At 42.6% G+C, this 25070-nt stretch overlaps 4 protein-coding genes across 5 annotated transcripts; 3 read left to right on the forward strand and 1 right to left on the reverse strand.

Moving 5' to 3' along the window:
• Positions 1-36: 36 nt before the first annotated feature.
• LOC122618310 (gamma-aminobutyric acid receptor alpha-like) lies at positions 37-16142 on the reverse strand. 2 transcript variants are annotated; one of them, XM_043794666.1, is made up of 7 exons: positions 11936-12035; positions 11695-11878; positions 9796-10969; positions 8278-8345; positions 7579-7882; positions 1801-2166; positions 37-1639 (listed from the first exon to the last, which is right to left on the reverse strand). In XM_043794666.1, the coding sequence occupies exons 3-7, from the start codon at positions 10193-10195 to the stop codon at positions 705-707; spliced, it is 2073 nt and encodes a 690-aa protein (XP_043650601.1). In that variant the 5' UTR covers positions 10196-10969; positions 11695-11878; positions 11936-12035; the 3' UTR covers positions 37-704. The 2 variants fall into 2 exon arrangements, with proteins under 2 accessions (XP_043650601.1, XP_043650602.1); XM_043794667.1 differs by lacking the exons at positions 11695-11878; positions 11936-12035 and adding an exon at positions 15825-16142.
• Positions 16143-16661: 519 nt separating this feature from the next.
• On the forward strand, positions 16662-19066 carry LOC122616744 (ionotropic receptor 75a). Its single transcript, XM_043792301.1, has 6 exons — positions 16662-16758; positions 16815-16990; positions 17138-17476; positions 17530-17666; positions 17788-18394; positions 18548-19066. Exons 1-6 carry the CDS (start codon positions 16662-16664, stop codon positions 19064-19066), a joined length of 1875 nt encoding a protein of 624 aa, XP_043648236.1.
• A 295-nt stretch (positions 19067-19361) lies between these two features.
• LOC122615682 (ionotropic receptor 75a) lies at positions 19362-21927 on the forward strand. Its single transcript, XM_043790727.1, has 7 exons — positions 19362-19452; positions 19506-19672; positions 19722-20063; positions 20121-20257; positions 20322-21203; positions 21303-21514; positions 21823-21927. The coding sequence occupies exons 1-6, from the start codon at positions 19362-19364 to the stop codon at positions 21511-21513; spliced, it is 1830 nt and encodes a 609-aa protein (XP_043646662.1). The 3' UTR covers position 21514; positions 21823-21927.
• On the forward strand, positions 21669-23988 carry LOC122615680 (ionotropic receptor 75a). The gene is made up of 7 exons (XM_043790726.1): positions 21669-21765; positions 21823-22007; positions 22063-22402; positions 22454-22601; positions 22650-23262; positions 23318-23598; positions 23763-23988. Exons 1-7 carry the CDS (start codon positions 21669-21671, stop codon positions 23986-23988), a joined length of 1890 nt encoding a protein of 629 aa, XP_043646661.1.
• Positions 23989-25070: the final 1082 nt, after the last annotated feature.

Genomic DNA, 25070 nt, shown 5'->3' on the forward strand with positions numbered 1-25070 from the left:
TTGCCCGCACAGAAAAGCAGAGACGACAATTTCTAATTCTTTCCCTATCTCCTGGTGATCCCATGTAAAACATGCAATTGGCAATGAAATAAACAAATTCCTCAACTAAGTGCAAATTCCTTGTGCTGTGACTTTTAAATTAATCGTCAATCAACTTGAACTATTTAAGACACACACATAATCGAAACTATTTAACTTATTGGTTACCTGTACAACAAATTTACAGAAGACCCATCGATGAGAGCTGCTAATTGTCAAAACAAAGCAAGCAAGTATCACAGAAGTTATATTTTTGGCGGTTTGCTTCCGTGTAATGTTGAAATAATTCAACACCTGTTTTCGCTCATTTTTTACAATATTTCGACCTTTGAAGCCCGACATTTTCAAGGGTGTCCGTTTTAACAAGTCCTCTGATATGTTAGAGTTGAGTTCTGTTTTCTGTACTTTAGCAATTTAGCGCGAAAAGAAATCTCATAAAGCGTTGTCACATTTGGTAGCAAATCAGAATAAGAGCGCAACTGAATCTGAAAAGTTAAACCCATCCCCTGCTTTTCCCGATCCCCCAACTGATTTTCCCCCCACGCGTTATCTTCCGCTGATTTTAAACGATGCATATGCATCAATCAGCTTTGGTTGTAAGTTTGCTGCCGGCGATCGCTTAATGATTTCTTCGAGGACCCTGTCTAAATTGCTAAAAGGTAACATCAAGTGCTCGTATCCGGCGTGTTGGCCAAAATCCTTGAGCTCCTCGACAAATAGCCGTACCAGTAGAACACGTTGATAAGGATGAATAGCAGTGGGAAGACGATCCGCGAGGCGCGATCGATCTTCGACACGGAGTTGTACTGTGGCGTTCGTTTGCCCTTCCTTCGGGCCTCCATCTCCTCGCGTCGGTAGTAGGACATTCTGCGGCGACCTCCAGCTGGAGGACTAATCCGAGCAGCCTGTGCCGCAGCTTGTGCCGCCGCAGCTGCCGCAGACGTGGTCGGTGCCTCGTTGGCCCTCAGCTGCGTCTGCTCGTCATCCTCATCCTCGTCGGAGTCGGCACGGGGCTGCTTTCTTCTCCGCCGCCAGTCGAAGAGACTCAGAAGCTTCATGCTCCACAGACCATGTCGCCTGTTTCTGGGCCTCCGATTCCTGGAGGTTAGCATACCCAGCCGATTGGGAGGCGGCGGCATGCTAATCGCGCACATGGACAGTGGAATGACTTCGTAGATCTTGGACTCTGTGCTACCCCGAAACTCTGAAGTCAGTGGCTCCGTCTCTGATTCCCCGGAATCCGAGTCCAGCTCCTCGATTATAAAATAGCACTCCCCCGATCCGTACTTGGTGTAGTAGTGCACCACGGCAAACTGCAGGATGGTGGCGAAGATAAAGCCGAACGACAGGAACACGAAAAAGTCCAGGGCCGTGGGATAGGACACCTTCGGCAGATCTGTCCGAGCCTCCAGTCCGAGGAAGGTCATCGTCAGCACGGTAGTGATGCCAAGGGAAACCCGATCAGCAGTGGCCTCGCGGTTCAGCCAGAAGGACACCCAGCTGAGGACCACCAACAGGCAGCATGGACCATAGACCTGGATCAGGAAGTTGCCCATATGCCGCTGCAGGTGGAAGTTCACCATCAGCATCGAGTACTCCGCTGGAATAAATAGGGTATAATACTTTTTTTAAATTTTTTAAATGATAACTTTTCTTCTATAAAAAGGTATATTTCAATTCAACTACTTTAAACTTTTTAAATAAATGTAATAAACATATGTTTCCAATTTGAGTACAATTCCTCGAATGTATCTGACTTACACGGATGATTGGTTTCCAGCGTAATAGTGCCGCTTAGACCGGTGGACGACCCCGAGCCTCCAGTTGCATCCCTTCCGGTACCGAATGCACCTTTGTCCAGTTTGAGTCCCGTGCCGCGGACATGCTGATTCTTTGCCGCCGGACCGGCAAAAGTGGTCATTATTTTGCTGGTGGGTCGCGGTGGATCCTTGTTGTTGAATGGGCGCCGTTGCGGTCTTGGAGCAGCCGCCTTGTAAACAATGTCCGTTAAATTTCCAGCCGGACAGTCGACCAAATCGAATTGGGACAGCTTCATGTCCTCGGCAATGGCGACGGGTGGCCTTTCCTTGTTCCAACGGTAGATGACATCGGACGTTGTGTAGCCAACTGTTTCGATTGTTTTTCAGATTATTGCAACAGAGTCTGGACAAATGTCTATTAAAAGGGTGACATGCGGAACTCAGATGTGTGCTGAACTGTGACTTTTGGGCAGGATATTCGAATTGACTAAATCACGTGGGCATTTACCAAATGCGACGATAAGGGAAACGAACTGTAAGGGTATTCGCCTAACAGAACTATAGTATCATTAGTTTTAGAATATAAAAACACGAGACTTATTAGAGTCAGTTTGAATACTCGTAACTATGTACATACATAAATCTCCGGTGCGCACAAAAGCACTGTTCGTCTAGTCATTTACAGAACCTATCTCACTATAAGATCCCATCCCCGGGTTGCCTTCCAATCACTGCCTCACGTGCGCTCAGTTATTTTTTTTTATTTTGATGCTGCTGGAGCTGCTGCTCCAAAATGCACAAATTGCCAAACATTGCGCCATATGCGGGAATAGGTTTACCTACCACCCAAATCCGCATCTCTCATCCTGCAAACCGACGCCCGATCTGCTGCCTCTGTTTGGCGTTTGGCGTTTGGCAATCGCTGACTTTGGCAATATTTTCAGTTCGCTCGCATCAAATGGGAAATTGTCAACATTAGGCGGGTGGCAATGTACATAGTAGGGAGCGGGGGACTAGATGGAGGGGTAATTGAATTCTTGACTGCTTCCATCCAGCATTATTCACAACAAATCGGAAGTAATAATACATTTCTAGGTTGGGTGGGGCGGCTTGTTCATTTGCGATAAGCTGCAAAGGCAGTTAGAAACCCAGTTAGCGTTTTGCAGACGAGGCTGGAGACACCTTTCCTATTACCAAAAAATGTATCTAAATATTTAACTAGCACCATTGCCTTCATTTACATTGCATACTTTCTGTTTTGCATTTGAATAGTAGGAAATGTGATGGAAATTCATCAAATGCAAGGAGGTGTTTATTTTTTTGTGACCGAAAAATAATGGATATGTCATGACCAGCAGAAAATCTGGTACAGAATAAAGAGAGGACATTTTTGGGATATGCTAATTAATTGCGATTTTAGTATGCAGGAAAGTCTAGAGGATTACTTGGCAAACTATTGTTTTAAATTTATCTAGCTTTAAGCCTTCTGTGCAGTCAAGTACTCACAAGTCTTTAAGATTGTGTGTTTGGCTAAAATTGCGTAAAATGCTGGAATATTTTTGTGGAATATTCTTAGGTTTTTCAGGAATATATTCGGTAGTTTAGCTTTTTATACCCGTTACTTGAACCTTGAGAGGGTATACAAGATTTTTTAAAAAGTAGAAGAAACTTTCTATAATGTGACTATTAAGTTAAATCGCTGCTTTTTTGCTATAGGTAATGTAACAGGAATAATACAAAAATCACTAAATTCTTTAAAAAGTACCTGTATCAGGTAGGGAGAAGAGTTACCGGCTTCAAATCAGTCAAATGATAATTCAAAATTTCTGACGTCTTATTTTGAAAGTTCAGTTTCGAATTGTTTAAATTTGTGAGAACTTTTTTTTAGTAATTTCTTCAAATCTCTATATTTTGCCAATAAAAGCACATAAGATGCGGGATACTACAAATTTAATATTTCTGAACTAAATAAATATTTATATTTTTGTTACAATAGTGTGGTGTTGCTCGCAAGAATCTCCTTTAAGTAAATTCTAAATTCTAAATTCTTTTACAATTTAAAATATATTCTTAAGATTTTTATTATAAACAAATTTATTTATATAATTAATAAAATCGGCGTTATACTAAGCTTTTGTAAAAGAGGTTGCGTATTTAGCTAAAAGTGTATTTCTTTAAAACAGATTCAAGTACTCTTAGAGTATTGCTCCAAATACAAAGAAGAGTTTTTTGCTATCGCAATACATTTGATGAAAACTTGTTTGTAAAAAGAAAGTCTGGATCTCGTTGGACTTGGGTTTTTTCGCGTTTGCCTCTTACGTCCAAAAAGATGTAAATAATCTTAACAAAGCTCCATAAATACTCGGCGGGACTGTAATTAGAACAATACCCAAAAATATTTCCAAGGGCCACATCTGTGTTTACATATAACCTAATACTCGTCGTCTCCCGTCCAAAGCTCCTATAAATTCCCATCTGTTTGGTTCACTGACATTAGTTCCTGATCTATTACGAACCCTATCGTCATGCGCTATCTTCTGACCGTTTCTCTGGCCGTCCTGGCGGTGCTGATCCTCCAGAGCAGCCAGGTTTCCTCCACAACCACCACCACCACCACCACTGATGCCACAACCACCACCACGACTGCCGCCACAACAACCACGGATTCGTCCACCACCACCACCGAGTCTTCGACCACCACCACTGCCTCCACAAAGAAGAAGCACCGCCGCCGCCGACGTGTCATCATCAGGCGCGTGATCATCCGTGATGGAGGATCTCGCCGTCGGAGGGCTGGACAAAGGGAGACCGGAGTCAATCGACGTCGGGTTGTCGTCCGAGTTCGCCGGACCGCCAATTAAAATTGCAAACTAATCGGTACCTTCTTTAAAGCCCGTTGCTGTCATTCAAAATAAATAAAAAATTTATTTCTGTCAAAATGACCATGTTTTACTGTACTTTGGTTACGGAAAAATGTTATAATAATTTTTATATTATTATACACAAAATTTTGTAAATGTCACAAGAGAAAATTGTTCCTCAAAAAAAGGGGCTCCCACGATACGCTTTCAGAATATACCAAGTCTGCATTGTTCCTTGAAAAGGTAAACTGTCAGATGGATGGATTGCTAAATTCAAGTTACAAAACATTTATAGTTGTCCCAAATATTGCCTACATAGACCTTTTCTATTGGACCGTAATGGTAGCAGACCTTTCAGTTTTAATGACCACCGTATCAGCCAATCAAGCCTGCGGCTAAAAGTATATAGCAGTCGCCTTTACACATTATCTTGGTGAGTTTCGTCACTGAATAATACTGCAATTGGGTAGTATTTAAGTTGAAACGCGAAAATGTACAGATTTTATACTTCTTGATCCCGTAATCCTACGTGCAATGAGTATAAAGTGCAGGGAAAATGGATTACATATTTCAAACGGTTTGATCTATGTTTCCGCCATATATGCGGAAAGTATGTATTCTTGAAAAGTATATATTCTTTCTTTTCTGTTTTATTATTTGCATCGCAAATTCCTATCGATATGATCACATGCACTCAACTATAAAATTCTTTCTTGTTAAACAAAAAGTTTAGGTACCTAAGCGCGTTAGTCTTGGCAAAGAAAATAAAATAGAAACAAGATTATAAAAATAAAATAAATATAAAATTTCTCAAAGAGCATTAATCTAAGCACAGATAATAAAATAAATATTGTATGAAAATAAAATTACCATCTACGTCCAAACATGTGTTAATAGCCTCAACAAAGCACGATAAATACTAGACGGTACTGTAATTAGAACAATACCCAAAAATATTCTAAATGGGCACATCTGTGTTTGCATGGAACCTAATACTTGCAGCCCCTGTCCCAACGGTACTATAAATATGTACCTGTTTCGTCCACTAACATTAGTTCCTGATCTATTACGAACCCTATCGTCATGCGCTATCTTCTGACCGTTTCTCTGGCCGTCCTGGCGGTGCTGATCCTCCAGAGTAGCCAGGTTGCCTCCACAACCACCACCACCACCACCACTGATGCCACAACCACCACCACGACTGCCGCCACAACAACCACGGATTCGTCCACCACCACCACCGAGTCTTCGACCACCACCACTGCCTCCACAAAGAAGAAGCACCGCCGCCGCCGACGTGTCATTATCAGGCGCGTGATCATCCGTGATGGAGGATCTCGCCGTCGGAGGGCTGGTCAAAGGGAGACCGGAGTCAATCGACGTCGGGTTGTCGTCCGAGTTCGCAGGACGGCCAACTAAACTTCGGAGCCTAGTAATTGTTTGTCGGATTTGATCCCAATGATGTTGTTACCAGCCCTTCGAAAATATATGCCAATATTCATTTCAATTCTTCTAAGGAATGTTCACAGTTGGAAGGTTTTCGAATAACTGCAAATATGGGCAAATTACCGCCTGCTACCCCGAGTACCAGCCTCGATATAAGATATATGGCGTCTCGCTATAATAGGAGTGCTTAATCATGTACTTTTGAGCACATATCCCCCATCACCGATTCGGCTGTACAAAAGGACGTGAAACAACCGTGTCGCTCGGTTGGCATGAAGGACTTTTATACAAATCTAGACGGACCGCACATTTTCTGCGCTTGTGGACAGCTGCCCTGCCAGCAAAGACCCTAAACATGCCGGCGTACGGCGTAACTCAAGGATGCGTCCTGAGGCCATTACCTTACTCTATTTTCACCTCGGACCCACCCAAGTTTAATAGGCGGCTACTTGCGCGACGGCGCCGTGCGCTAAATGCAATGCATATACGAATTTGCAGACCAATTACAAGAATACTTACATACTTATACACAATGGACTCAAAAGCGGCGCATGTGAGTCAACACGGACAAAAGCACTGCATTTTGCATACAAACTACTTAAGCTGCACCAGGCGCATTGTACTGCAAGAGTATTTCCTAATGACACCCTGCACGTTACTCCCCCATTCCAACTCTGGTACCTACTTGGTACCTGTGTTCATATACTGGCCAGAAGACTCGCTTTCAACTCATTACAGACTTCTTTCATTATTCCCACCTGACCTAGCATCATGCTCCATATACCCACAACTATCCACGAATAAGTTCAGCACCACATTAAATACGAAACAATCTTTAAAGTATCCGATAGCCCAACATTTTATGGCAACTTTTGAAACGCCTCTTGGGTAGAGCACGAAAAAGGGTTATTATCTTTCATAGAATATCATTTCCTATATTCAATACTCTTGCCGTTGAAAAATGAAACTAATATTTTCACAAAACCCATGCCAAATAGTGCACTTTGTAGTAAAGTCCGATTCCGCAACAGAGAAAGGGAAAAAGCCCAACTTGGCAATTCTGTGTAGTAGGGTTCCGAAACCACATTTGGATATCCCATTAAACCATTACCTCATCTAATCCGCCCCCAGCATTCAGACGCATGGAACCACTTGAGTATTTCCGGCCCTTGTGCCATTTCTTTCTTTCTTCCATTTCCCCTTCAATTCACAGCATATCTCACTTCACATTTCTTGTCGCCAACGGTTACTCGAATCCAATCCCATTCCATCCAATGTCATGGCATTCAGCTTAATCCCCACCCCAGATTCATTGTCCTTCGTACCCTACAACAAGTGGACATTTTGCCGGCACGAGAAGAACAAATCACATCAAAGCGCAATAAGCAGCCATTATGCATAATTATACTACAGCGCTGAGTTTCACATGCCACTTGGCATTCAAAAGAATTTCAAAATTCTTTCGTACTTACATGAACCGAATTTCAGAGGACACTTTTGTATATCCATTGGAAAATCGGCCAGATTCATCGGGCAGCCGGCTTTAATCGTCAGCCGGCTGGAGTACAGCACGCGTCCATTCTGATAGATCCTCACAAACTTATTTGGCGTGGTAATCGTGTGCAAATAGCTCTGCTTGCCATTGTAAAAGTACGTATCCGGCTTCCAAATCCGGGCCAACATCGAGACGCTCAGTGCCAGCGTGTCCTGGGCGCCCTCGAATGCGAGACGTTTATCCACCCAGGATTGGCGGAAATAACAGTCCATCGAGTAGGTCTGCAATAAAGAAATCGGCGGAGACTGAATTGCAGAACAGTGAGAAAGTCAGACAGGAGATGTCACTGCAAATTGAATTGGGAGGCAGAAACGCTAGCTTGTCAGCTTGTTAATGTGGATTCTTCTCAGAAAAACACTTTTAACGCAAGAAATCGATCAATTTAAAATGTGTTCTAGACCTTTCGACAAGTTAAATTAGCAAAAGGTTAAAAAGGTCTGCAATTTTAACATAAGATATCACTGAAAATAATTAATCATTGTGCATTTAAGTACGTACATATGTAATCTTACAGGTTGAATGTGTTACTAAAAAAGGGCTTATGGAAAATAGTTTTTAACGATATTTCGTGTTTCATGAAATGATTTAATATTTTTTTTATTTAAGTTCGTCATACCATGTCAACCTCTGATATTGGTCCCATGCTGCGAACCATTATATCCACTTCTATAGTCGCTGGAGGTCCTGAAATTAAGTGTATGTAAGTTGTAGATCGAAGTACATTTCTTTAAAAACTTCCCATTTAAATTTAGCCCATGCTTTCTACGAATGTGTGACATCATTACCTTCCTCACAGTTTACAATTCAAGCCTGTGCCTAGTTTAGTTATGGAAATGGGATTTGCTTCAACTGAAGGCCACGCAATCCAACTATAGTCCCAACTATAATCCCCGTACTCTCCGTATCGGTTTTGTTCAACCATGAATATTCATATGCGAGTCGCAGCCCCCAAATGAAAATGTTAAATGCTCCTCTGTGCGAACAATGACACTTAAGCCGCTTCGCAGACAGTCCCAAACCCTCTGAATCTGTTACCATCCCCAGCTGACACTCATTTTTATCTAGCTTTTCTGCACTAATATGCAATTTTTCAGGCCCTAGATTCGCCTCCTCCCGAAGCCCCCAGGAATTTTTTGTATTTTGCCTATGCGAACAGTTTTTAATGACTTTGCTGCTGAGCTCGCTCGGCAAACATGCGTCGCGCTCGCAGGATGCGGATGTGCATTGCCGCGTATCCTTTGCATCCTCGCCAGCTGGCGCCACACGACGGGGGCGGAGTGCTGAAGGGGGCGTGCCACGGCCCATTCTTAATGAAGTGTTAAAAACAATGTAATTTGTTCTTAAGCCGTTGAGCGAAAACAATTTTCGCCACGTTGACCAAAATCCATTCCCCAATTGAGTGAATGGCATTTTAAATTTCGAAAATATTTAAATTTTTATTGCCTCCACCATTTGCGTGATTGAAAACGAATCGAATTTGCTTATCCGTTTTGGGCAATGTCCTCGGAGGAAACGCTCTGGATGCTTGAAAAAAAGCAATAAAATTGTTGGTGTGTAGGTAAATATTTATCGGTTTTGACACTAACTATTTACCAAATAAGCTGCGAGGCAATCATCAAGGGAGCATTCATCACCTTGGTGCCGTTTGTGAGTGATGTGTCGCCTCGCAGCGATTTCCGCTTCATTAAATCCTTCCGTTGAGCGGAAAATCTGCGAGTCTATGCTGATTACACCCGGACTGGGGAAGGAGTCAAAAGGGTAAACAACGCAGGATTTGGAACAGACAGAATGATTTGGAGCTGCTTGCTACTCCAAATCAGAAGTCCTTATCATGTTTGCCATAGATGGCTTGAGCGACTTATTTAAGAAGGTCATTTTATTGTTATTACTTAATAAACCTATTAATCATAGGTACTATATTAAATTAGCATTAAGAGTATCATAAATTCGGTTCTTCTTTTTGCATTTAAAATCTAAGCTAGCTCTTCTCCTCTTGACTAGTTAATAGCATCAACTTAATTAAAAGATGTTTCAATAGATATATGAGAATATCATCCTAATAATTCCACTACTCAAAAAATATAAATAAATTATTTTCTAGAATTCGTGTGGCACTCTCTCTTCGCTTACTCACCACCGAAATCCGGACGTATGCTATTGTCATAGCCGCGCAGCAGATTGTCCAGTAACTCGGATATATTTGCATGGTTATTGCTCTGGGTGAGCCAGGAGGAAGGCAGGGATGAGGACAAGGAGGTGTGGGACTGGGAGCCCATCTCACCCAGGCGGTGAGCATCGCCGCGACCCTTGATGCTGTCGGCCGAGACGGAGAAAGGTCCTGATCCGGGGCCGATGGACCAGGGCCAGGCATTCGGGTAAATGCACAGCATTAGGAGGCAGCAGCTAATCAAAAGTTTAAATATGCGCAAGTTGGAGCGGTGTCCTTGGTGGCAGGAGAGGCTCCTTGCTGCGATGAGGTCAGTTGATGCATCGGCGGAGCCGGATGCATCTGTTGTTGCTGGCATTGTGCACATATTGTTCGGTTTTGTTTGGTGTTTGCTGTTTGCTCGCTGACTGCAACTATTGTTTAGTCCAAGTCTTCTGCTGTTGTTGCCGGTCTAATCTACACATCCGTTTGTCTAACTTTTGTCACTCCAACTGGCCCCTGGCTCCCGTTGCCATGCCCATTCCCATTCCCATTCCCATTTTCATTCGCATTGCCATTGCCATTGCCATTGCCTGTCCAAATCCCATCGCCATTAAAATTCCCATTCTGGAGGTCCTGCTGCTGCTGCTGCTGATGACAGTGCCTTCTTCCTGAGCTGTGTGTTGACTCGGCTTTGCTCGTATTTATTTTCATTTATGCACCGGAAGTTGCACTCGGGTCGAGAGCAATTGCATGAAGCGTTTTCTTCTTAATTTCTGAGATTCCTTTCAGGCTGGCATTAGTTCCGTTTGTCTTGGCCCGTGTCCTCGTCTCCTTTGCGACAAGTTTCCTTAGGTTTTTTAATTGCTGAAACTTGTTGGACTTGCAGTTGGCAGTTTTTGATTGGCCAATTAGCCAGCGGCATTTTCAGCTATCAGTTATCAGCTATGAACTATTAAGATTACAGGCTGTTTCTAATTTGACCGAGTTCACAGTTCTTTGCGTTTGTTGATAAGCGTTTCCTTAATAGCTTGGTTGGTTATTAGATTATTCGACTTTTCTTGACCGACCGCTTTGTTTATCACCATGCACAATAATTTTTTGGCAGTTTTTAATTACTTGTTAATCTTTGTAAGAACTTTTCATGATCGATTTTCGCTTTCTGGAATTCAAAATGTATAACCTAAGTTTATATTTCGTTTGTACAAATTTGTAACTTAAGATGTGTGCTTTAAGTGTCTATTTTCTCCGAATACACGGCGTATGCGCAGTTGTGCATTAAGTTTTTAATAATAATCATTTTACAATTAGAGGGGCTTTAGAAATACAACTTTTACTGTTTAAATTTATTTAGTCGTCGTCATGTTCTTTCCTTTCTGAATATCATGTTTTATTAACACCACATTGCGTATGCGTAGTCCCGAGTTTAAAAATTGCACGTTTGGGAGAAGCCAAAGATTAATGAGTCCACTCTTGGAAAAAATGAACTGCAAGCTGTACGCCAGTGGTGGTACTCAGATTCTCACCGAATGCATAATATAAAATTAATCTTCGCTGAACTTTGTCTTAATGGATGGCAAGTAATTAAGATCAACTATGCCGGGGACTCAGAATTCGAGAATTCGATGCCGCTGCTGTAACCAGCTCGACAGCCGGGCGATTTGTTAATGAAAAATCAACCGGAAATGTCAAAGGCGGAGGTGAATGGTACCCAGGTCTGATGTCCTCGAGGCAGCACGACATCGTCTTATTGAATAATATGGGGGAGAGTGGAAAAAACAATGCGACCCCATAACTTAATTATGCCTACCCCACTAACCTAATTTTATGCATGGCCATTGGCCAATGCCGACATCCGGCCCAGGTTGCGATAACTATTTTCAATACCTTGGAGTGGCTCCTCGGCCACTTGGCTATTGCCTTCAAGTCGGCCGTTTGATATCAGCCAGCATCTAAAGCATATTTAGCCTCGACGTCAACCTCGGCTACTTGCCACTTGATTAGACGCCTGTGTTAGCTAATTATGGGCCAGCCCGAAGGAAACTCACATTATTTGTGGTTGATTTGTCACCTGGGAAAGGCAAGCCATCACTTCAGGACAATGAGATTAGAGAAAAGATTTATTTACCATTTTCCAAGCCACTAGGACTTTTGAAGGCAGTTATTTGGCTGGCGATATTGAATCATTTTTAGTCGGTCATTTTGACAAAGAATTATGGCAATAATGGTATTGAATTGACATGACATGACATATAATTCATTGAATTCAAACGTCATAGTTGTTGACTGCAACTTAACCTTAACAATTAAACATGCTTAAGCAAATATTTGTATGCTTCAACATTTCCATTATTCTTGGAATAATTTAAATAAGATTCGAATTCTTACTTCCTCATAGACTAAGAAAAAGTCGCATAAGTTATTTTTTGTCTGTCATGAAATCAGAGCCTCATACTTGGCCTTGTTTGGCTGCTAATTACACTTCACTTTGTGTTTTTGATGGCCAAGCTTCGTCAAACAAACAAATTGCTGCCAGAAGCACAAACATCGGCAGACATCCCAGAAACACGACCCACCGAAGCCTGGGCGTCCCTTTTCGTTTATAATTTCTAGCTTCGCTTAGCCGCCATCGTTTGCCACGCCTTTTGTTAACTGGTGCGAACGGGTTAAAGTTAAATGTGGAAATACCCACTTTCGCCTTGCTAACAATTTTCCTCGGTTTGGCAGAGTGCAACTTGAGCACGTTCAACGCATTTTCTCATCAGCGTCGAAATTGCACTCAATTTTTGAAGGCTGCTGACGTTTTCCTGTCCCTCGTCACCAATCCTTCCTTCCTTTCCTACCCTTTGCCTGCTGGGGAATATTTTCCTATGTGTATTCCTTTTTTTGGTGGAAATGCTTTGTAAAAAGGCGCTCACTTGGAAGAAAGTGTGTGCACATGGTATCTTTATTTAAATTATAATAATAATGACAGTAGAGTGGTGAAGTACATTAATTTGTCTAACAAGCGAGCGGAATTCATTAATTTAATTAATTTTCCAAATGTAATGAGATGAAGTGTAACACATTTAAGAGCATTACAGTATTAGATATTATGGATAATCATAAAACTATCATTTCTATCTCTCAACTGATTGAATGGCCAATATTCAATTTATAGAGTAAAGTTGCAGGGTGCTTCTCAAGCCGGATTTTCTTCTCGCTTTTGAAGCTCCCTACTTTGTTGATGTGCCTGACATCTGGTGCCTATCTATGGGTGCATTATGGGTTGGGCCCCCCTGTACTTTGTGGCTCATCGGAAGCCCCAGCAGCAGGTGGCTTATATGGGATTCTCGGAGCAGTCTGCTGGCATTATTATTTTCCTGCTTGCAAATGAGATGAGCGTTTCAATTTGGCCCTCGAAATAATAAAAAATATATGAATGAGCTGCTTAGTTTACGCCTTTGTGGCCGTGAAATGGGAATGAGGGAATGGGAATGCCGCAAGTTTCCCAGTTAACCTAAGTAGCATTAAAATCGCATTTTAATTGAAATTTAAATGAAAGTCAAAAATTGTAACACTGCGGTCAGTTCAGTTCAGTTCAGTTCAGTTCTTTGGGTGGAATGAGATGGGACTGCCCAACCACAAACTTTATGGCCCTAGGCCAATGCAATTGCTCTAATTATTTTACAGTCAAGCGACAGGCACGTGCTGGTTCCCAGTCTCCGGATTCACGATCCCACTTTCCCTTGGCTGTGTCCCCCACTCGGAAACGGATATTCCTCCCCAGCTGGCTCACGTTCGGCGGAAATGTTTGTCGAAGGGAGCTGGCGAGGATTAGGGAAGCGTGAAATGCAGCTGAATCGCTATTGTCGGGGCATTATAATGCACAAATGTTTGCTCTTGTCTTCGCTAAGTGGGTTCCCTTGCACAGTAACCGATTTGGAGGACAAAGATTCCAGCTAGTGGGGATATTCTCAAGTTATTGATATCCTATAGGCGTTTCCATTTTCATTACTTGTATAACTTGAGAACTTAAAGGGTGATGAAACCAGTCTAAATCTAGTTCTGCAATTTCCGACTAATGGGAACGCAAACTCATTTATAATTTTTGAACATTCCATTTGGCCAGGCTTAGCAAGGGCAGTTGAGGAAGTAAACAAAAACATTTCAACTTACTTGCAAATTTAATGAACACAAATGCAGGAGAGCGAGCATACAAAAAATGGAAATGGAAATGAAAATGGAAGAGCCTTCCACTCGGCTCCCCTTTGGAATAATGACACACAAAACGCATTCGGACGACGCTTAAGTAAACTTGTGGTACTTGCCTCACCAGACACGCCACAATCTTGACTTGTGGGTCAGCCAACAAGTCCCCAAACCAATTCAATAAGAGCAATAGAACCGAAGGACAGGATGGTCGGATTTGGGGCCTTGGACGCCCCTTCGACGGGAAAAAATCAACAAAATTCAATTAATTTAAATGCAGTTTTTTGTGAGTCTGCATCATGTACTCTGAATACTCTGTACATACGTATATAGCGACGAGGCGAGGGGATCACTTTACAATGTAAATCTCAAGAGTGCGATGCCCCATCTGCCGCTTTTTATGCTTTGCATTTTTCTATTTAAGAGATGTTTCGTAGCCTCAAGCGGCGTCAACAAAAAAAATGCAAAATCTGCCAAAAAAGATAAAGGCCTTTGAAAGCCAGAATAGCATAAGAGAGTGGCATACAAACTCGTCTAAGCCAACCTTAAGCTGTACGATAATGAACTGAATTATTTGCCAACCCCAGTTAATTTTTTCACAGTAAAAAACTTTGACAGAAAATTACCTAAGATATAGCCAAAAATATTGAGGAACATATTCCATTTCTAAGGCTATTAAATTGACTTGAAACAATTTATTCCTCGAACCGTAGCTTTTGGTTAATTTAGATTAAGGGTAACAAACATTTATTTGTTTGAAGAAAATTCCAAAAACTGTTACATTCTGGGTAAAGTGATCTAAGGTATTTTCTTTAAACAGTTGCTTTGACTTTCTGAAATATTTATATTCAATGCAGTGGCCGTCGTCCAATCAATTTGCCCAGCAAATAGTTTTTGTTATGCTGGTTTACCAAAATCCTCTGGTGGATTATTTGCGGGTGTTGGAGTACATTTTCCAACCCTAGTCCCTGTGGCCATGTGGTGCTCATGGAAAATTTATGATTCTCTAATGCGCGTTTAAATCAGCGATAATTGCATTTTATTTGCACTCGATGTCGGCAGTCTCCGCCATCAAGTTTTAGTTGTTTCTATTGAAATTGTCATATTTGTGGTTTATTGTGAATTTTTCATTCACGGGCCAGTGCGAATGACCACATTTCAATTGATTCTTAATATGTTCATATGGTTTTCTTTTTTTTTTTGCGTTTAAGATGTGATTTTAATTTTAGATATTATTAATCGATGCTCAATTAGTCACATGATGCAATGTACGGGATGCAATGCTTAATTACCAATGTTGTATTTTAAATAATTTATAAAGACCTTGTTAATTAGGTCGATTCAGACAGTTGAATTAGCACTCGATTGTAAATTAAATGTGTGGGAGGGTTATGCAATTACTATTTGACAGTTCAATTAGAGGCTGTGCCTTTGCTTGTCTACAAAATCAAACGGATTTGTGTTTACCTAACTCAAAGTTTTATAGGGGTTTCCTTACAAATGGAAATACTGTTCGAAAAGGTTTTTATAATATAAAAAACCTCAGAAGTGCGCTTAAATATAGTATTTAAAGCTTTAACGGTTAGAAGAAATTTGTATCTAAGCAATGCGTATACGCCGTGTTGGCCGTTCACGAGTTAGACACTTACACAAAATATGTACCAAACATTGGTTTAGTATGTATTTACTCAAAGTATTGTGAAAATAGTGGAAATAAGTATTATTAACTTTGTAATAACTCAGTTCAGATACTGGGTAATTTTCGAACTATGTAATTTATAAATCCATTTTATTTAGGAGAGATTTCAGCTCATACTTATATTTACATTATTTGATATCTGCTTTGCTCAGTTTTGTGTTTTTCGCCATCACTTTCGGCGATTTAATGTAAATTAGCAAAAAAACTTATGTGTTACAGCAACGCGCACTTTCTGCAATACTCATAGGTAGTTGTGATTTTTCAACCGCACTTATCACACCAAAACACACTCAAATGTCCAGAGCCAAGCAACAATAGCGCGACGACGAGCAGCAAAAGTAAACAAACTAACAAACGAACCGAGGCGAAAACCAAACCAAATCGAACTGAACTGAAAACAGGGACAGGGCAAATTTCCAGCGAAAGATGCGGAGATTCGGAAATACGTCAAAACGCGCCAAGCGCGCAACGCAGACTGAGTCGAAATGATATTGAGACCAGGCCAGAAGATTGAAATGTGCAGCATTCGTTGGGTGGCGGAATGTGATGTGGGCAGCATCCATGTGGATGGGGGCACCATGCAAAAGGCGCAAAATCACTAAAGCCTGCGGCGCTGCCCTCCTGACCCACAATCCCTCCCACAATCAAGCGGGCTCAGAAATCCATTAACACCCACCCACCGCCCGCTTTTCATTCATAAATCCCTCCTGCACTTTTGTTTACGATGCCGAGTCCTGCGCAGGCGCCTTGGCTACAACACTTGTTGCTCCACTAGCAGGATATCTGCGGTCTAGAAAGGGTTCCAAAATTTCGATGGAGCTGTCCATCAAAGTACTCAATTGGACGGCTGCCCCAAAATTTGGCTATAATAACTTAATTGGCCTCGTTCGACATCTCAACTTGGGGCTATAAAAGAGCCAGTCGTCTGTCGTTTATTTGGTTGTAATCGCAGAAAGCCGTCAAGATGACTAGTAGTTGGCCATTGTATCGGTTGATTGTTTTCAATCTACTGGAAATCAATTTGAGCAATCTCATGGTATTTCACTGTTGGTCGACAAAGGGTGAGATGTCGAGCTGCCCTCTATTTAAATATTAAATAATTACATACATATTCCAGAGGCTTTTCCTTTGGTTGAGATGCTAAATCAGAACGGCATTTATTCGCAATACATTGACCTGCGAAGCCCTGAAAACTTGGCCAACGTGCACAAGGAATACTTGGATAGCGATTTAGTCAGGTTGGGAGTCTTTCTGGATTTGGGTTGTGACAAAGCCGAACTAGTAACCAATCAGGTGGGCCTTTTAAAGTATTTTTGATCATTTTATTAGGTATGGAGCTATTAGTTTATATGTGAATACAAAATATGTTACCTCACAAATTTTTAAATAACGATTATCGCTGTTAATTTAGATTTTCTTTGTTTATTATTTGCAATGCAGTCCAGTCGTGCCCGGCTTTATAATCAAAACTTGCACTGGCTTCTTTACGACGAGGCAGGTAACTTTACCAAGCTAAGACAACTATTTTGGGGAGCCAATCTAAGCCTCAATGCAGACGTGACGTATGTCAGCCGTCAGGATGAGGAGCTCTTTATGCTGCATGATGTCTACAATAAGGGAAGTCATTTGGGCGGCAAGCTCAATATCACCGTGGACCAGACTCTGCATTGCAATCGAAGTCACTGCCAGGTAAAGGATTATCTCAGTGAACTGCATTTAAGACCTAGACTGCAGCACCGAATGGATTTATCGAGCGTTACCTTTCGATTGGCCGCATTGGTAGGTTTTTCTAAAAGTATATTGAAAATTCTTTAATAAAAAGCTTCCCCCAGGTTTCTGTACTGCCAATTAATTCCAGCGAGCAGGAACTTCTCGAGTTCCTTAATAGCGACCGGGACTCTCACATGGACTCGATTTCCCGCATTGGCAATCGCCTTATCATGCACACGCAGGAAATTCTTGGTTTTAAGTAAGAGTTTGTTTTAATTATATTAAAACTTAATTTTAAATCAGTGACACAAGAAACACCTACCTAATAAAACCGCAACCATTATGGATATCTATAATTAACAATGGTTGCTATTTTTAAGACTTCATTACATTTGGTGTGGCACATGGAGCGTTCAGGATGCTTTTGGCGGAGCTATTGGGATGTTGACTAACGAGTCCGCTGAGCTCTGCACTTCCCCGTTTGTGCCCTCCTGGAATCGCCTCCACTACGTACATCCCATGACGGAGCAGGCCCAATTCAGGGCCGTCTGCATGTTCCGTACTCCACATAATGCCGGAATTAAAGCGGCCGTATTTCTGGAGCCCTTCATGCCGAGCGTTTGGTTCGCCTTCGCCGGACTCCTCATCTTCGCCGGAGTGTTGCTCTGGATGATCTTCCACCTGGAGCGGCATTGGATGCAGCGTTGTCTCGACTTCATTCCGTCTCTGCTTAGCAGTTGCTTGATCAGCTTCGGAGCAGCCTGTATTCAGGGTTCCTATTTGATGCCCAAGTCAGCAGGAGGACGACTGGCCTTCATCGCCGTGATGCTGACTTCTTTCCTCATGTATAACTACTACACATCCATTGTGGTGTCCACTCTGCTGGGATCTCCGGTTCGCTCCAATATCAGGACTATTCAGCAGTTGGCCGACAGCTCCCTCGATGTGGGATTCGATACGGTTCCGTTCACCAAGACTTATCTGGTGGTGTGTATTAACCGATCTTTTACTATTGATAATGCAATGCTTCAATCGCAGTGGTCTTGACAATATATCTTAAAATAGGGCCTACACTCGTAAAATAACTTATATATTTAAATGTATTTTATATATTTACCTGTTTAACCACTTTTTTTCTAGTCGTCTGCGCGCCCAGATATTCGCAGTCTTTACAAACAAAAGGTGGAAAGCAAGCGAGATCCGAACAGCGTGTGGCTTTCTCCGGAGGAGGGAGTGATCCGGGTGCGGGATCAGCCGGGATTTGTGTACACATCGGAGGCCTCGTTCATGTACCACTTTGTGGAGAAGCACTATCTTCCGCGCGAGATCTCCGATCTGAACGAGATCATCCTGCGGCCCGAGAGTGCCGTCTACGGAATGGTTCACCTGAACTCTACCTACCGACAGCTACTCACCCAACTGCAGGTGCGAATGCTGGAGACCGGAATAACCTCGAAACAGAGCCGGTTCTTTAGCAAGACCAAGTTGCACACGTTCTCGAATAGTTTTGTGATCCAGGTGGGTATGGAATATGCTGCCCCCTTGTTCATATCCCTTCTGGTGGCCTATTTCCTGGCCCTTCTGATCCTGCTCCTGGAAATTAGCTGGGCTCGCTATTCAAAGAAGAAATTGATCGCTGTTATCCCGCAGAATCAGTAAATGGGAAATTTGTAATAGACCTGGTGAGTGACAAATTGTTGCCCCTTTGTTTTACAGTTCTTTAACCACTGAAATTGCTCTTAAATTGTCCCAATTTTCATTCCACATTGATTGAGCTTGTCAGGACCTGTCTATACCTGTTATGGCCCATTAAGTTGTCAAGTCAAGTTCAGCCATCAATTGTCTTTTATGTTGATTTCTTCCACTCTGATGGCATTATGTGTGCCCTATAAAAGGCCCTGTTGGCTCATAATCAGTATCAATAATTGTCGAGTTCTTTGTTCGAGCTTTTGCTATGATCCAATTGCACAATTTAATTGTACACAACCTTATTCACATGGCTAAATTGAGTCATGTCATCATTTTGCACTGCTGGTCAATGGACTGTAAGTGGTTGTGTGGCAATTCTTTGATATTTGATTCAATTTTCCTGTTTCAGCACTTTCGCACCTGGCACTGCTGGCACAGTCTAAAAATATCTTCACTCAATTCAAACCATTACACTCGGACATTCAGCTGAACGATGACTTTCCTAATCACAATATTCTTAAGCTAGGCGTTTTTTTGGATATCGATTGCAATTCAAGTGGTACAGTCTTGAATATGGTTTGTACTTAATAGCTTAATTGATTTGATAATGTCTTGATGATTACAGGCTAGTGCTAAAAGATTATTTAGCTATCGATATCATTGGCTAATCTATGATAGGTCAATGAACTTTTCCGAATTGGAATCTCACTTTAAGGAGGCACAGATATTTATTGATGCCGATGTTACCTATGTTACTTATGATCCGATCACTAAAAACTTTTTACTCTACGATGTATACAACAAGGGAAGACAATTAGGAGGCGATTTAAACATAACAGCCGATCGGGAAATTTCCTGCAATGAAACGAGCTGTCGAGATGAACGATATCTGAGCGATCTTTACACACGGAGTGCTTTGCAGCATAGAAAGTCATTGACTGGACTAACTATAAGAGCTACAGCTGTGGTATGCCAAAGCACAAAAAGCTGAAGGAGTAATCCCTATTAGGTAATTTTTAAACAGGTGAACGCTTTACCCTTGAATGTGTCCACAAAGGAGATCTTTGACTTTATGAACTCCAAGGATCGGATTCAGCTAGATACTTACAGTAGATTGGGCTACCAGGCGCGTCAGCCACTGAGGGATATGTTGGACTGCAAGTGGGTTTGCCTAAATAAAGAGTACTAATTTTATATTCATTTTGTACTTAAAAAAAAACTGTAGGTTCAAGTACATATTTAGGGATCGGTGGTCGGATGGCAATGCAACAGGCGGTATGATTGGCGATCTGATCCTGGATAAAGCGGACTTGGCGATAGCTCCATTCATTTATTCCTTTGATCGCGCTTTGTTTTTGAAACCCATCACGAAGTTTAGTGTTTTCCGGGAAATTTGCATGTTCCGTAATCCCCGATCCGTTTCAGCGGGTCTCAGTGCCACGGAGTTCCTGCAGCCCTTCAGTGGAGGAGTTTGGCTGACATTCGCACTGTTACTATTCCTGGCAGGCTGCCTCCTCTGGGTCACCTTCACCTTGGAGCGCCGCAAGCAGTGGAAGCCATCGCTACTCACCAGCTGCCTTCTTTCCTTCGGAGCTGGCTGCATTCAAGGGGCGTGGCTAACGCCAAGATCAATGGGTGGAAGGATGGCCTTTTTTGCCCTGATGGTGACCTCCTTTTTGATGTACAACTACTACACATCCATCGTGGTGTCCAAGCTGCTGGGCCAGCCAATTAAGTCCAACATACGTACACTGCAACAACTGGCGGATAGCAACTTGGATGTCGGCATAGAGCCAACAGTTTATACCCGCACGTATTTGGAAACATCTGAGGATTATAATGTGCGTGACCTCTACCGAAAAAAAGTGCTGGGGAGCAAGCGATCCCTGGATCGAATCTATATGCCCACCGAGGCTGGTGTCAAATCTGTGAGGGATCAGGAAGGCTTCGTCTATATAACCGGCGTGGCAACGGCCTACGAGTTCGTGAGGAAACACTTCCTGCCTCACCAGATCTGCGAGCTCAACGAGATTCCCCTACGCGATGCCTCCCACACCCACACCGTCCTGGCGAAGACGTCACCCTATGCGGAGCTAATGAAACTAAGGTGAGCAAATAGCAACGTAACGTAACCTAATTACTTTCTTAATCAAATAAATAAATAAATAAATAAATAAAACCGATATACTTTCCATCCCCATTCCAGTGAGCTGCGAATGCTGGAGACGGGAGTTCACTTCAAGCACGAGCGGTCTTGGATGGAGACCAAACTCCACTGCTATCAGCATAATCACACGGTGTCCGTGGGTCTGGAGTACGCTGCTCCCTTGTTCATCATCCTTCTAGGAGCGATAATTCTCTGCATGGGCATATTGGGACTGGAGGTCATCTGGCACCGCCACTGCACTCTCCACTGAGGTGAGCAGTCGGGGGTCATTGGTAAATGATGACCAATTTCTGGCAATTTAAAAACAAACAACGCACATTGATGACAGCCAAATTGGGCGACATTTCGGTTCTATAAAAAGGGACTGCAGGGAGCTGCATGGAAAGCAAAAGGCAGAAGTCCACAATGCAGCTGGTGCAGTTGGCCAACTTTGTGCTGGACAATCTTGTGCAGTCGCGAATTGGATTCATTGTTTTATTTCACTGCTGGCAGAGTGATGAAAGTGGGAAAGGAAGTTGTACACTCTTCTGATAATTGTAAACCCATACGTTCTTTCAAGGTCTTGAATTTGCTCAGCAGTTCATCAAGCCCATACATCCCATTCTTGTCTATCATCAGTTTGTTCAAATGAGAGAAGTGCCGAATTGGCCACACTTAGAACTCAATTACATGGGCCACACACAGCCCACTCTAGCGATCTACGTAGATATAAAGTGCGAACAGGCTCAGGAATTGGTGGAGGAGGTTTGTTTCTATTCAACGTAATATATACATCACTTCTAGTTATGTTTACTTTCAGGCTAGTCGGGAGCAGATCTATAATCAGCATTACCATTGGCTCTTGGTTGGCAACCAGTCTGAATTGGAGTTTTATGATTTGTTTGCATTATTTAACATATCCATTGATGCGGATGTAAGTTTTGTGAAGGAGGAGTTCCAGGATAACAACGACTCGGTTGTCTATGCAGTCTATGATGTCTACAATAATGGCAAAATTATTGGGGGGCAGCTGAATGTCACTGCATCCCACGAAATGTCTTGTGATCCCTTCGAATGTCGTAGGACTCGATATCTAAGTTCCTTGCTGAAGCGTTCTAAATACGGAAATAGAGAACAACTGACGGACGTTGTTCTGAGGGGTAAGGCATTATTTTATATATTCAAATATTTAAGCTCGAGCTATTTGTTAGTGGCAACGGTGGTCACCCAACGTTCACTCACCTTGTCGGATGATGAACTTATTCGTTTTTTGAGCCAGGAGAACGATACCCACATTGATTCATTAGCTAGATTTGGGTTCCACCTGACGCTAATCCTGAGGGATCTTCTACACTGCAAGTAAGTTCGGTAAACCGGGAATTATGGTGTTCATAGTGTCTCCTGCAGAATGAAGTTCATCTTCTCGGACAGCTGGAGCAAATCGGATGTAGTAGGTGGTTCCGTGGGTGCTGTGGTGGAACAGACTGCGGATCTTACGGCCACGCCCTCTTTGGCCACTGAAGGCAGGCTTAAGTATTTGTCTGCCATTATTGAGACAGGTTTTTTCCGATCCGTTTGCATTTTCCGGACTCCCCACAATGCGGGACTCCGGGGAGATGTATTCCTTCAGCCCTTCAGTCCGTTGGTTTGGTATCTCTTTGGAGGAGTACTTTCGTTGATTGGTGTCCTCCTGTGGATCACCTTCTACACGGAGTGCAAGCGAATGCAAGAACGATGGCGATTGGACTACCTGCCCTCTCTGCTGAGCACTTTCATGATCAGTTTTGGAGCAGCCTGCATCCAAAGTTCTTCCTTGATTCCTCGCTCCGCCGGAGGCAGACTTATTTACTTCGCCCTGTTCCTGATCAGCTTTATTATGTACAACTACTACACCTCCGTAGTCGTTTCTTCTCTACTAAGCTCGCCCGTGAAGTCTAAGATCAAAACGATGCAGGAGCTGGCGGAGAGTTCTCTCACCGTGGGCTTGGAACCACTTCCCTTCACCAAGAGCTACCTAAATGTTGGTTTCATTCTTTTCTTAACCTATCTAGTATTAAGAGACTTGGTGATTTCAGTACTCAAGACTTCCGGAAATACACTTGTTCATAAAACGCAAAATCGAAACGCAGACCCAGAATCCTGAGCTTTGGTTGCCCGCAGAGCAGGGTGTATTGAGGGTCAGAGATAATCCTGGCTATGTCTACGTGTTCGAAACCTCCTCCGGATATGCCTATGTGGAGCGGTACTTTACGGCCCAACAGATTTGCGATCTAAACGAAGTTCTATTTCGACCCGAGCAACTATTCTACACGCACTTACATCGCAACTCCACGTACAAGGAGCTCTTCAGACTTCGGTAAGTCCTTCTGGTACTCTTCCAAAAGATAGTAAGTGCATTCCAAAAGTTCATGAATTTATTAATGTATTATGAAATCGATGGAACTGTCCTTATGATTAAAATAATACAATACCATGCTATTCTATTTAGAACTTGAAGTAAGCCACTTTATTTTATTTCAGATTCCTTAGAATCCTGGAAACTGGTGTCTACCGGAAGCAGCGCAGCTACTGGGTGCACATGAAGCTCCACTGCGTGGCTCAGAACTTCGTCATCACTGTGGGAATGGAGTACGTGGCTCCTCTGCTCCTTATGCTGATCTGCGCAGATATCCTGGTCGTGGTAATCCTGCTGGTGGAACTGGCCTGGAAGCGCTTTTTCACGCGTCCCCTCACCTTTCACCCGTAGTGCTTTAAGACCGTACTGCTTTAAGCTGCTGTAACAACTATATTCTATTTGCACCCAGGAGAAAATAAAAACACTTTGCGTTAACTTTTCACATCGCAAAATTATGCAGGGCGACGCTTTCCTCACTTCCTGTTTTCGCGCCGGAAAATTGCAGCACGGCTCGTTAAACGGAGGGGTGGATAAAGGGGCTTGCAAAGGACGCGGTGGCCATGTTTCCATGCGATTTTCGTATTTGCATTAAAAACTTTTCGTGTTTGGCGGTTACTTTTTATTCTCCATTTTCCCTCTTCTCAATGATTTTATTCATTCTCTTCGGGCCATTTTATTTGCATTTTTGCGCCCGGCCGGCCGCATTCGAATTGAAACTTTGTTCCCTGATGCCACGTGTGAATGTTAGATAACTGACTGTGAGCCTAATTCGGCCTATTAGAAACAGTTAACAGTTGTGTTTTTCGCATTTCCCCGTCCAAAATAAGTAGTTTTCCCACCGCAGAAATCGCATATTGCCCCGTGATGATTTATGGTATTTTAATGATTTGTGCCGGAGGCGACAAATATTAGATGGGATGTGTCAGATCTTTATCAAAATTGATTGTACAATAAATAAGAGTGCCCTGAGTTGGAACCAATATTATTGAACTGGGTGTAGGAGAAAAAAGAGTGATATAATGTGGCTGGCTGCTAATCAATATTTAATGTTGTACGTTTACGCAGTAAATTGTATTTGTTTACGATCTTAAATTTGCATAAATCTGCCCCGAAGTATTAGGAACTTTCTTTCTTAAATGACTCCCTGTCGACCATTTAAATGCAACTGCCACAAATGCTGGCCAAACAGCACTCACTGGCTTTCCGGAATTCCCAACGTATTACTATAACAAATTGCCTTAACAATTTGTCAACTCAATCTGGCTGTCAACAGGGCATTGCTTTGGCCATAGTTTGTGCCATAAAAGGACTACTTTCGCATCGCAGGGGGGACAACTTTGAAGTGACTCGAAATTGACAAGCAATTGTGAATTATTTATTATTTACAACAGCGAACACGGGTGTCCCTTTTTATCCCTAGCAGCCTCAACCAC

The sequence above is a fragment of the Drosophila teissieri genome, chromosome 3L (genome assembly GCF_016746235.2).
Source record: "Drosophila teissieri strain GT53w chromosome 3L, Prin_Dtei_1.1, whole genome shotgun sequence".
NCBI classification, from domain to species: domain Eukaryota; kingdom Metazoa; phylum Arthropoda; class Insecta; order Diptera; family Drosophilidae; genus Drosophila; species Drosophila teissieri.

What these genes read in the sequence shown, in the direction of transcription:
- LOC122618310 (XM_043794667.1), bottom strand. Translation starts at nt 10,195, where the DNA reads ATGTGCACAATGCCAGCAACAACAGATGCATCCGGCTCCGCCGATGCA. An exon ending in TCCTCTGAAATTCGGTTCAT is followed by an intron (nt 2,167 to 7,578) that starts GTAAGTACGAAA and finishes CAATCGAAACAG; the next exon opens with TTGGCTACACAACGTCCGAT. An exon ending in GCTGGAAACCAATCATCCGT is followed by an intron (nt 1,640 to 1,800) that starts GTAAGTCAGATA and finishes TATTTATTCCAG; the next exon opens with CGGAGTACTCGATGCTGATG.
- LOC122616744 (XM_043792301.1), top strand. Translation starts at nt 16,662, where the DNA reads ATGACTAGTAGTTGGCCATTGTATCGGTTGATTGTTTTCAATCTACTG. An exon ending in TCACTGTTGGTCGACAAAGG is followed by an intron (nt 16,759 to 16,814) that starts GTGAGATGTCGA and finishes TACATATTCCAG; the next exon opens with AGGCTTTTCCTTTGGTTGAG. An exon ending in CCGAACTAGTAACCAATCAG is followed by an intron (nt 16,991 to 17,137) that starts GTGGGCCTTTTA and finishes TTTGCAATGCAG; the next exon opens with TCCAGTCGTGCCCGGCTTTA.
- LOC122615682 (XM_043790727.1), top strand. Translation starts at nt 19,362, where the DNA reads ATGATCCAATTGCACAATTTAATTGTACACAACCTTATTCACATGGCT. An exon ending in GTGGTACAGTCTTGAATATG is followed by an intron (nt 19,673 to 19,721) that starts GTTTGTACTTAA and finishes TGATGATTACAG; the next exon opens with GCTAGTGCTAAAAGATTATT. An exon ending in CTATAAGAGCTACAGCTGTG is followed by an intron (nt 20,064 to 20,120) that starts GTATGCCAAAGC and finishes ATTTTTAAACAG; the next exon opens with GTGAACGCTTTACCCTTGAA.
- LOC122615680 (XM_043790726.1), top strand. Translation starts at nt 21,669, where the DNA reads ATGCAGCTGGTGCAGTTGGCCAACTTTGTGCTGGACAATCTTGTGCAG. An exon ending in CTCAGGAATTGGTGGAGGAG is followed by an intron (nt 22,008 to 22,062) that starts GTTTGTTTCTAT and finishes GTTTACTTTCAG; the next exon opens with GCTAGTCGGGAGCAGATCTA. An exon ending in GACGGACGTTGTTCTGAGGG is followed by an intron (nt 22,403 to 22,453) that starts GTAAGGCATTAT and finishes GCTATTTGTTAG; the next exon opens with TGGCAACGGTGGTCACCCAA.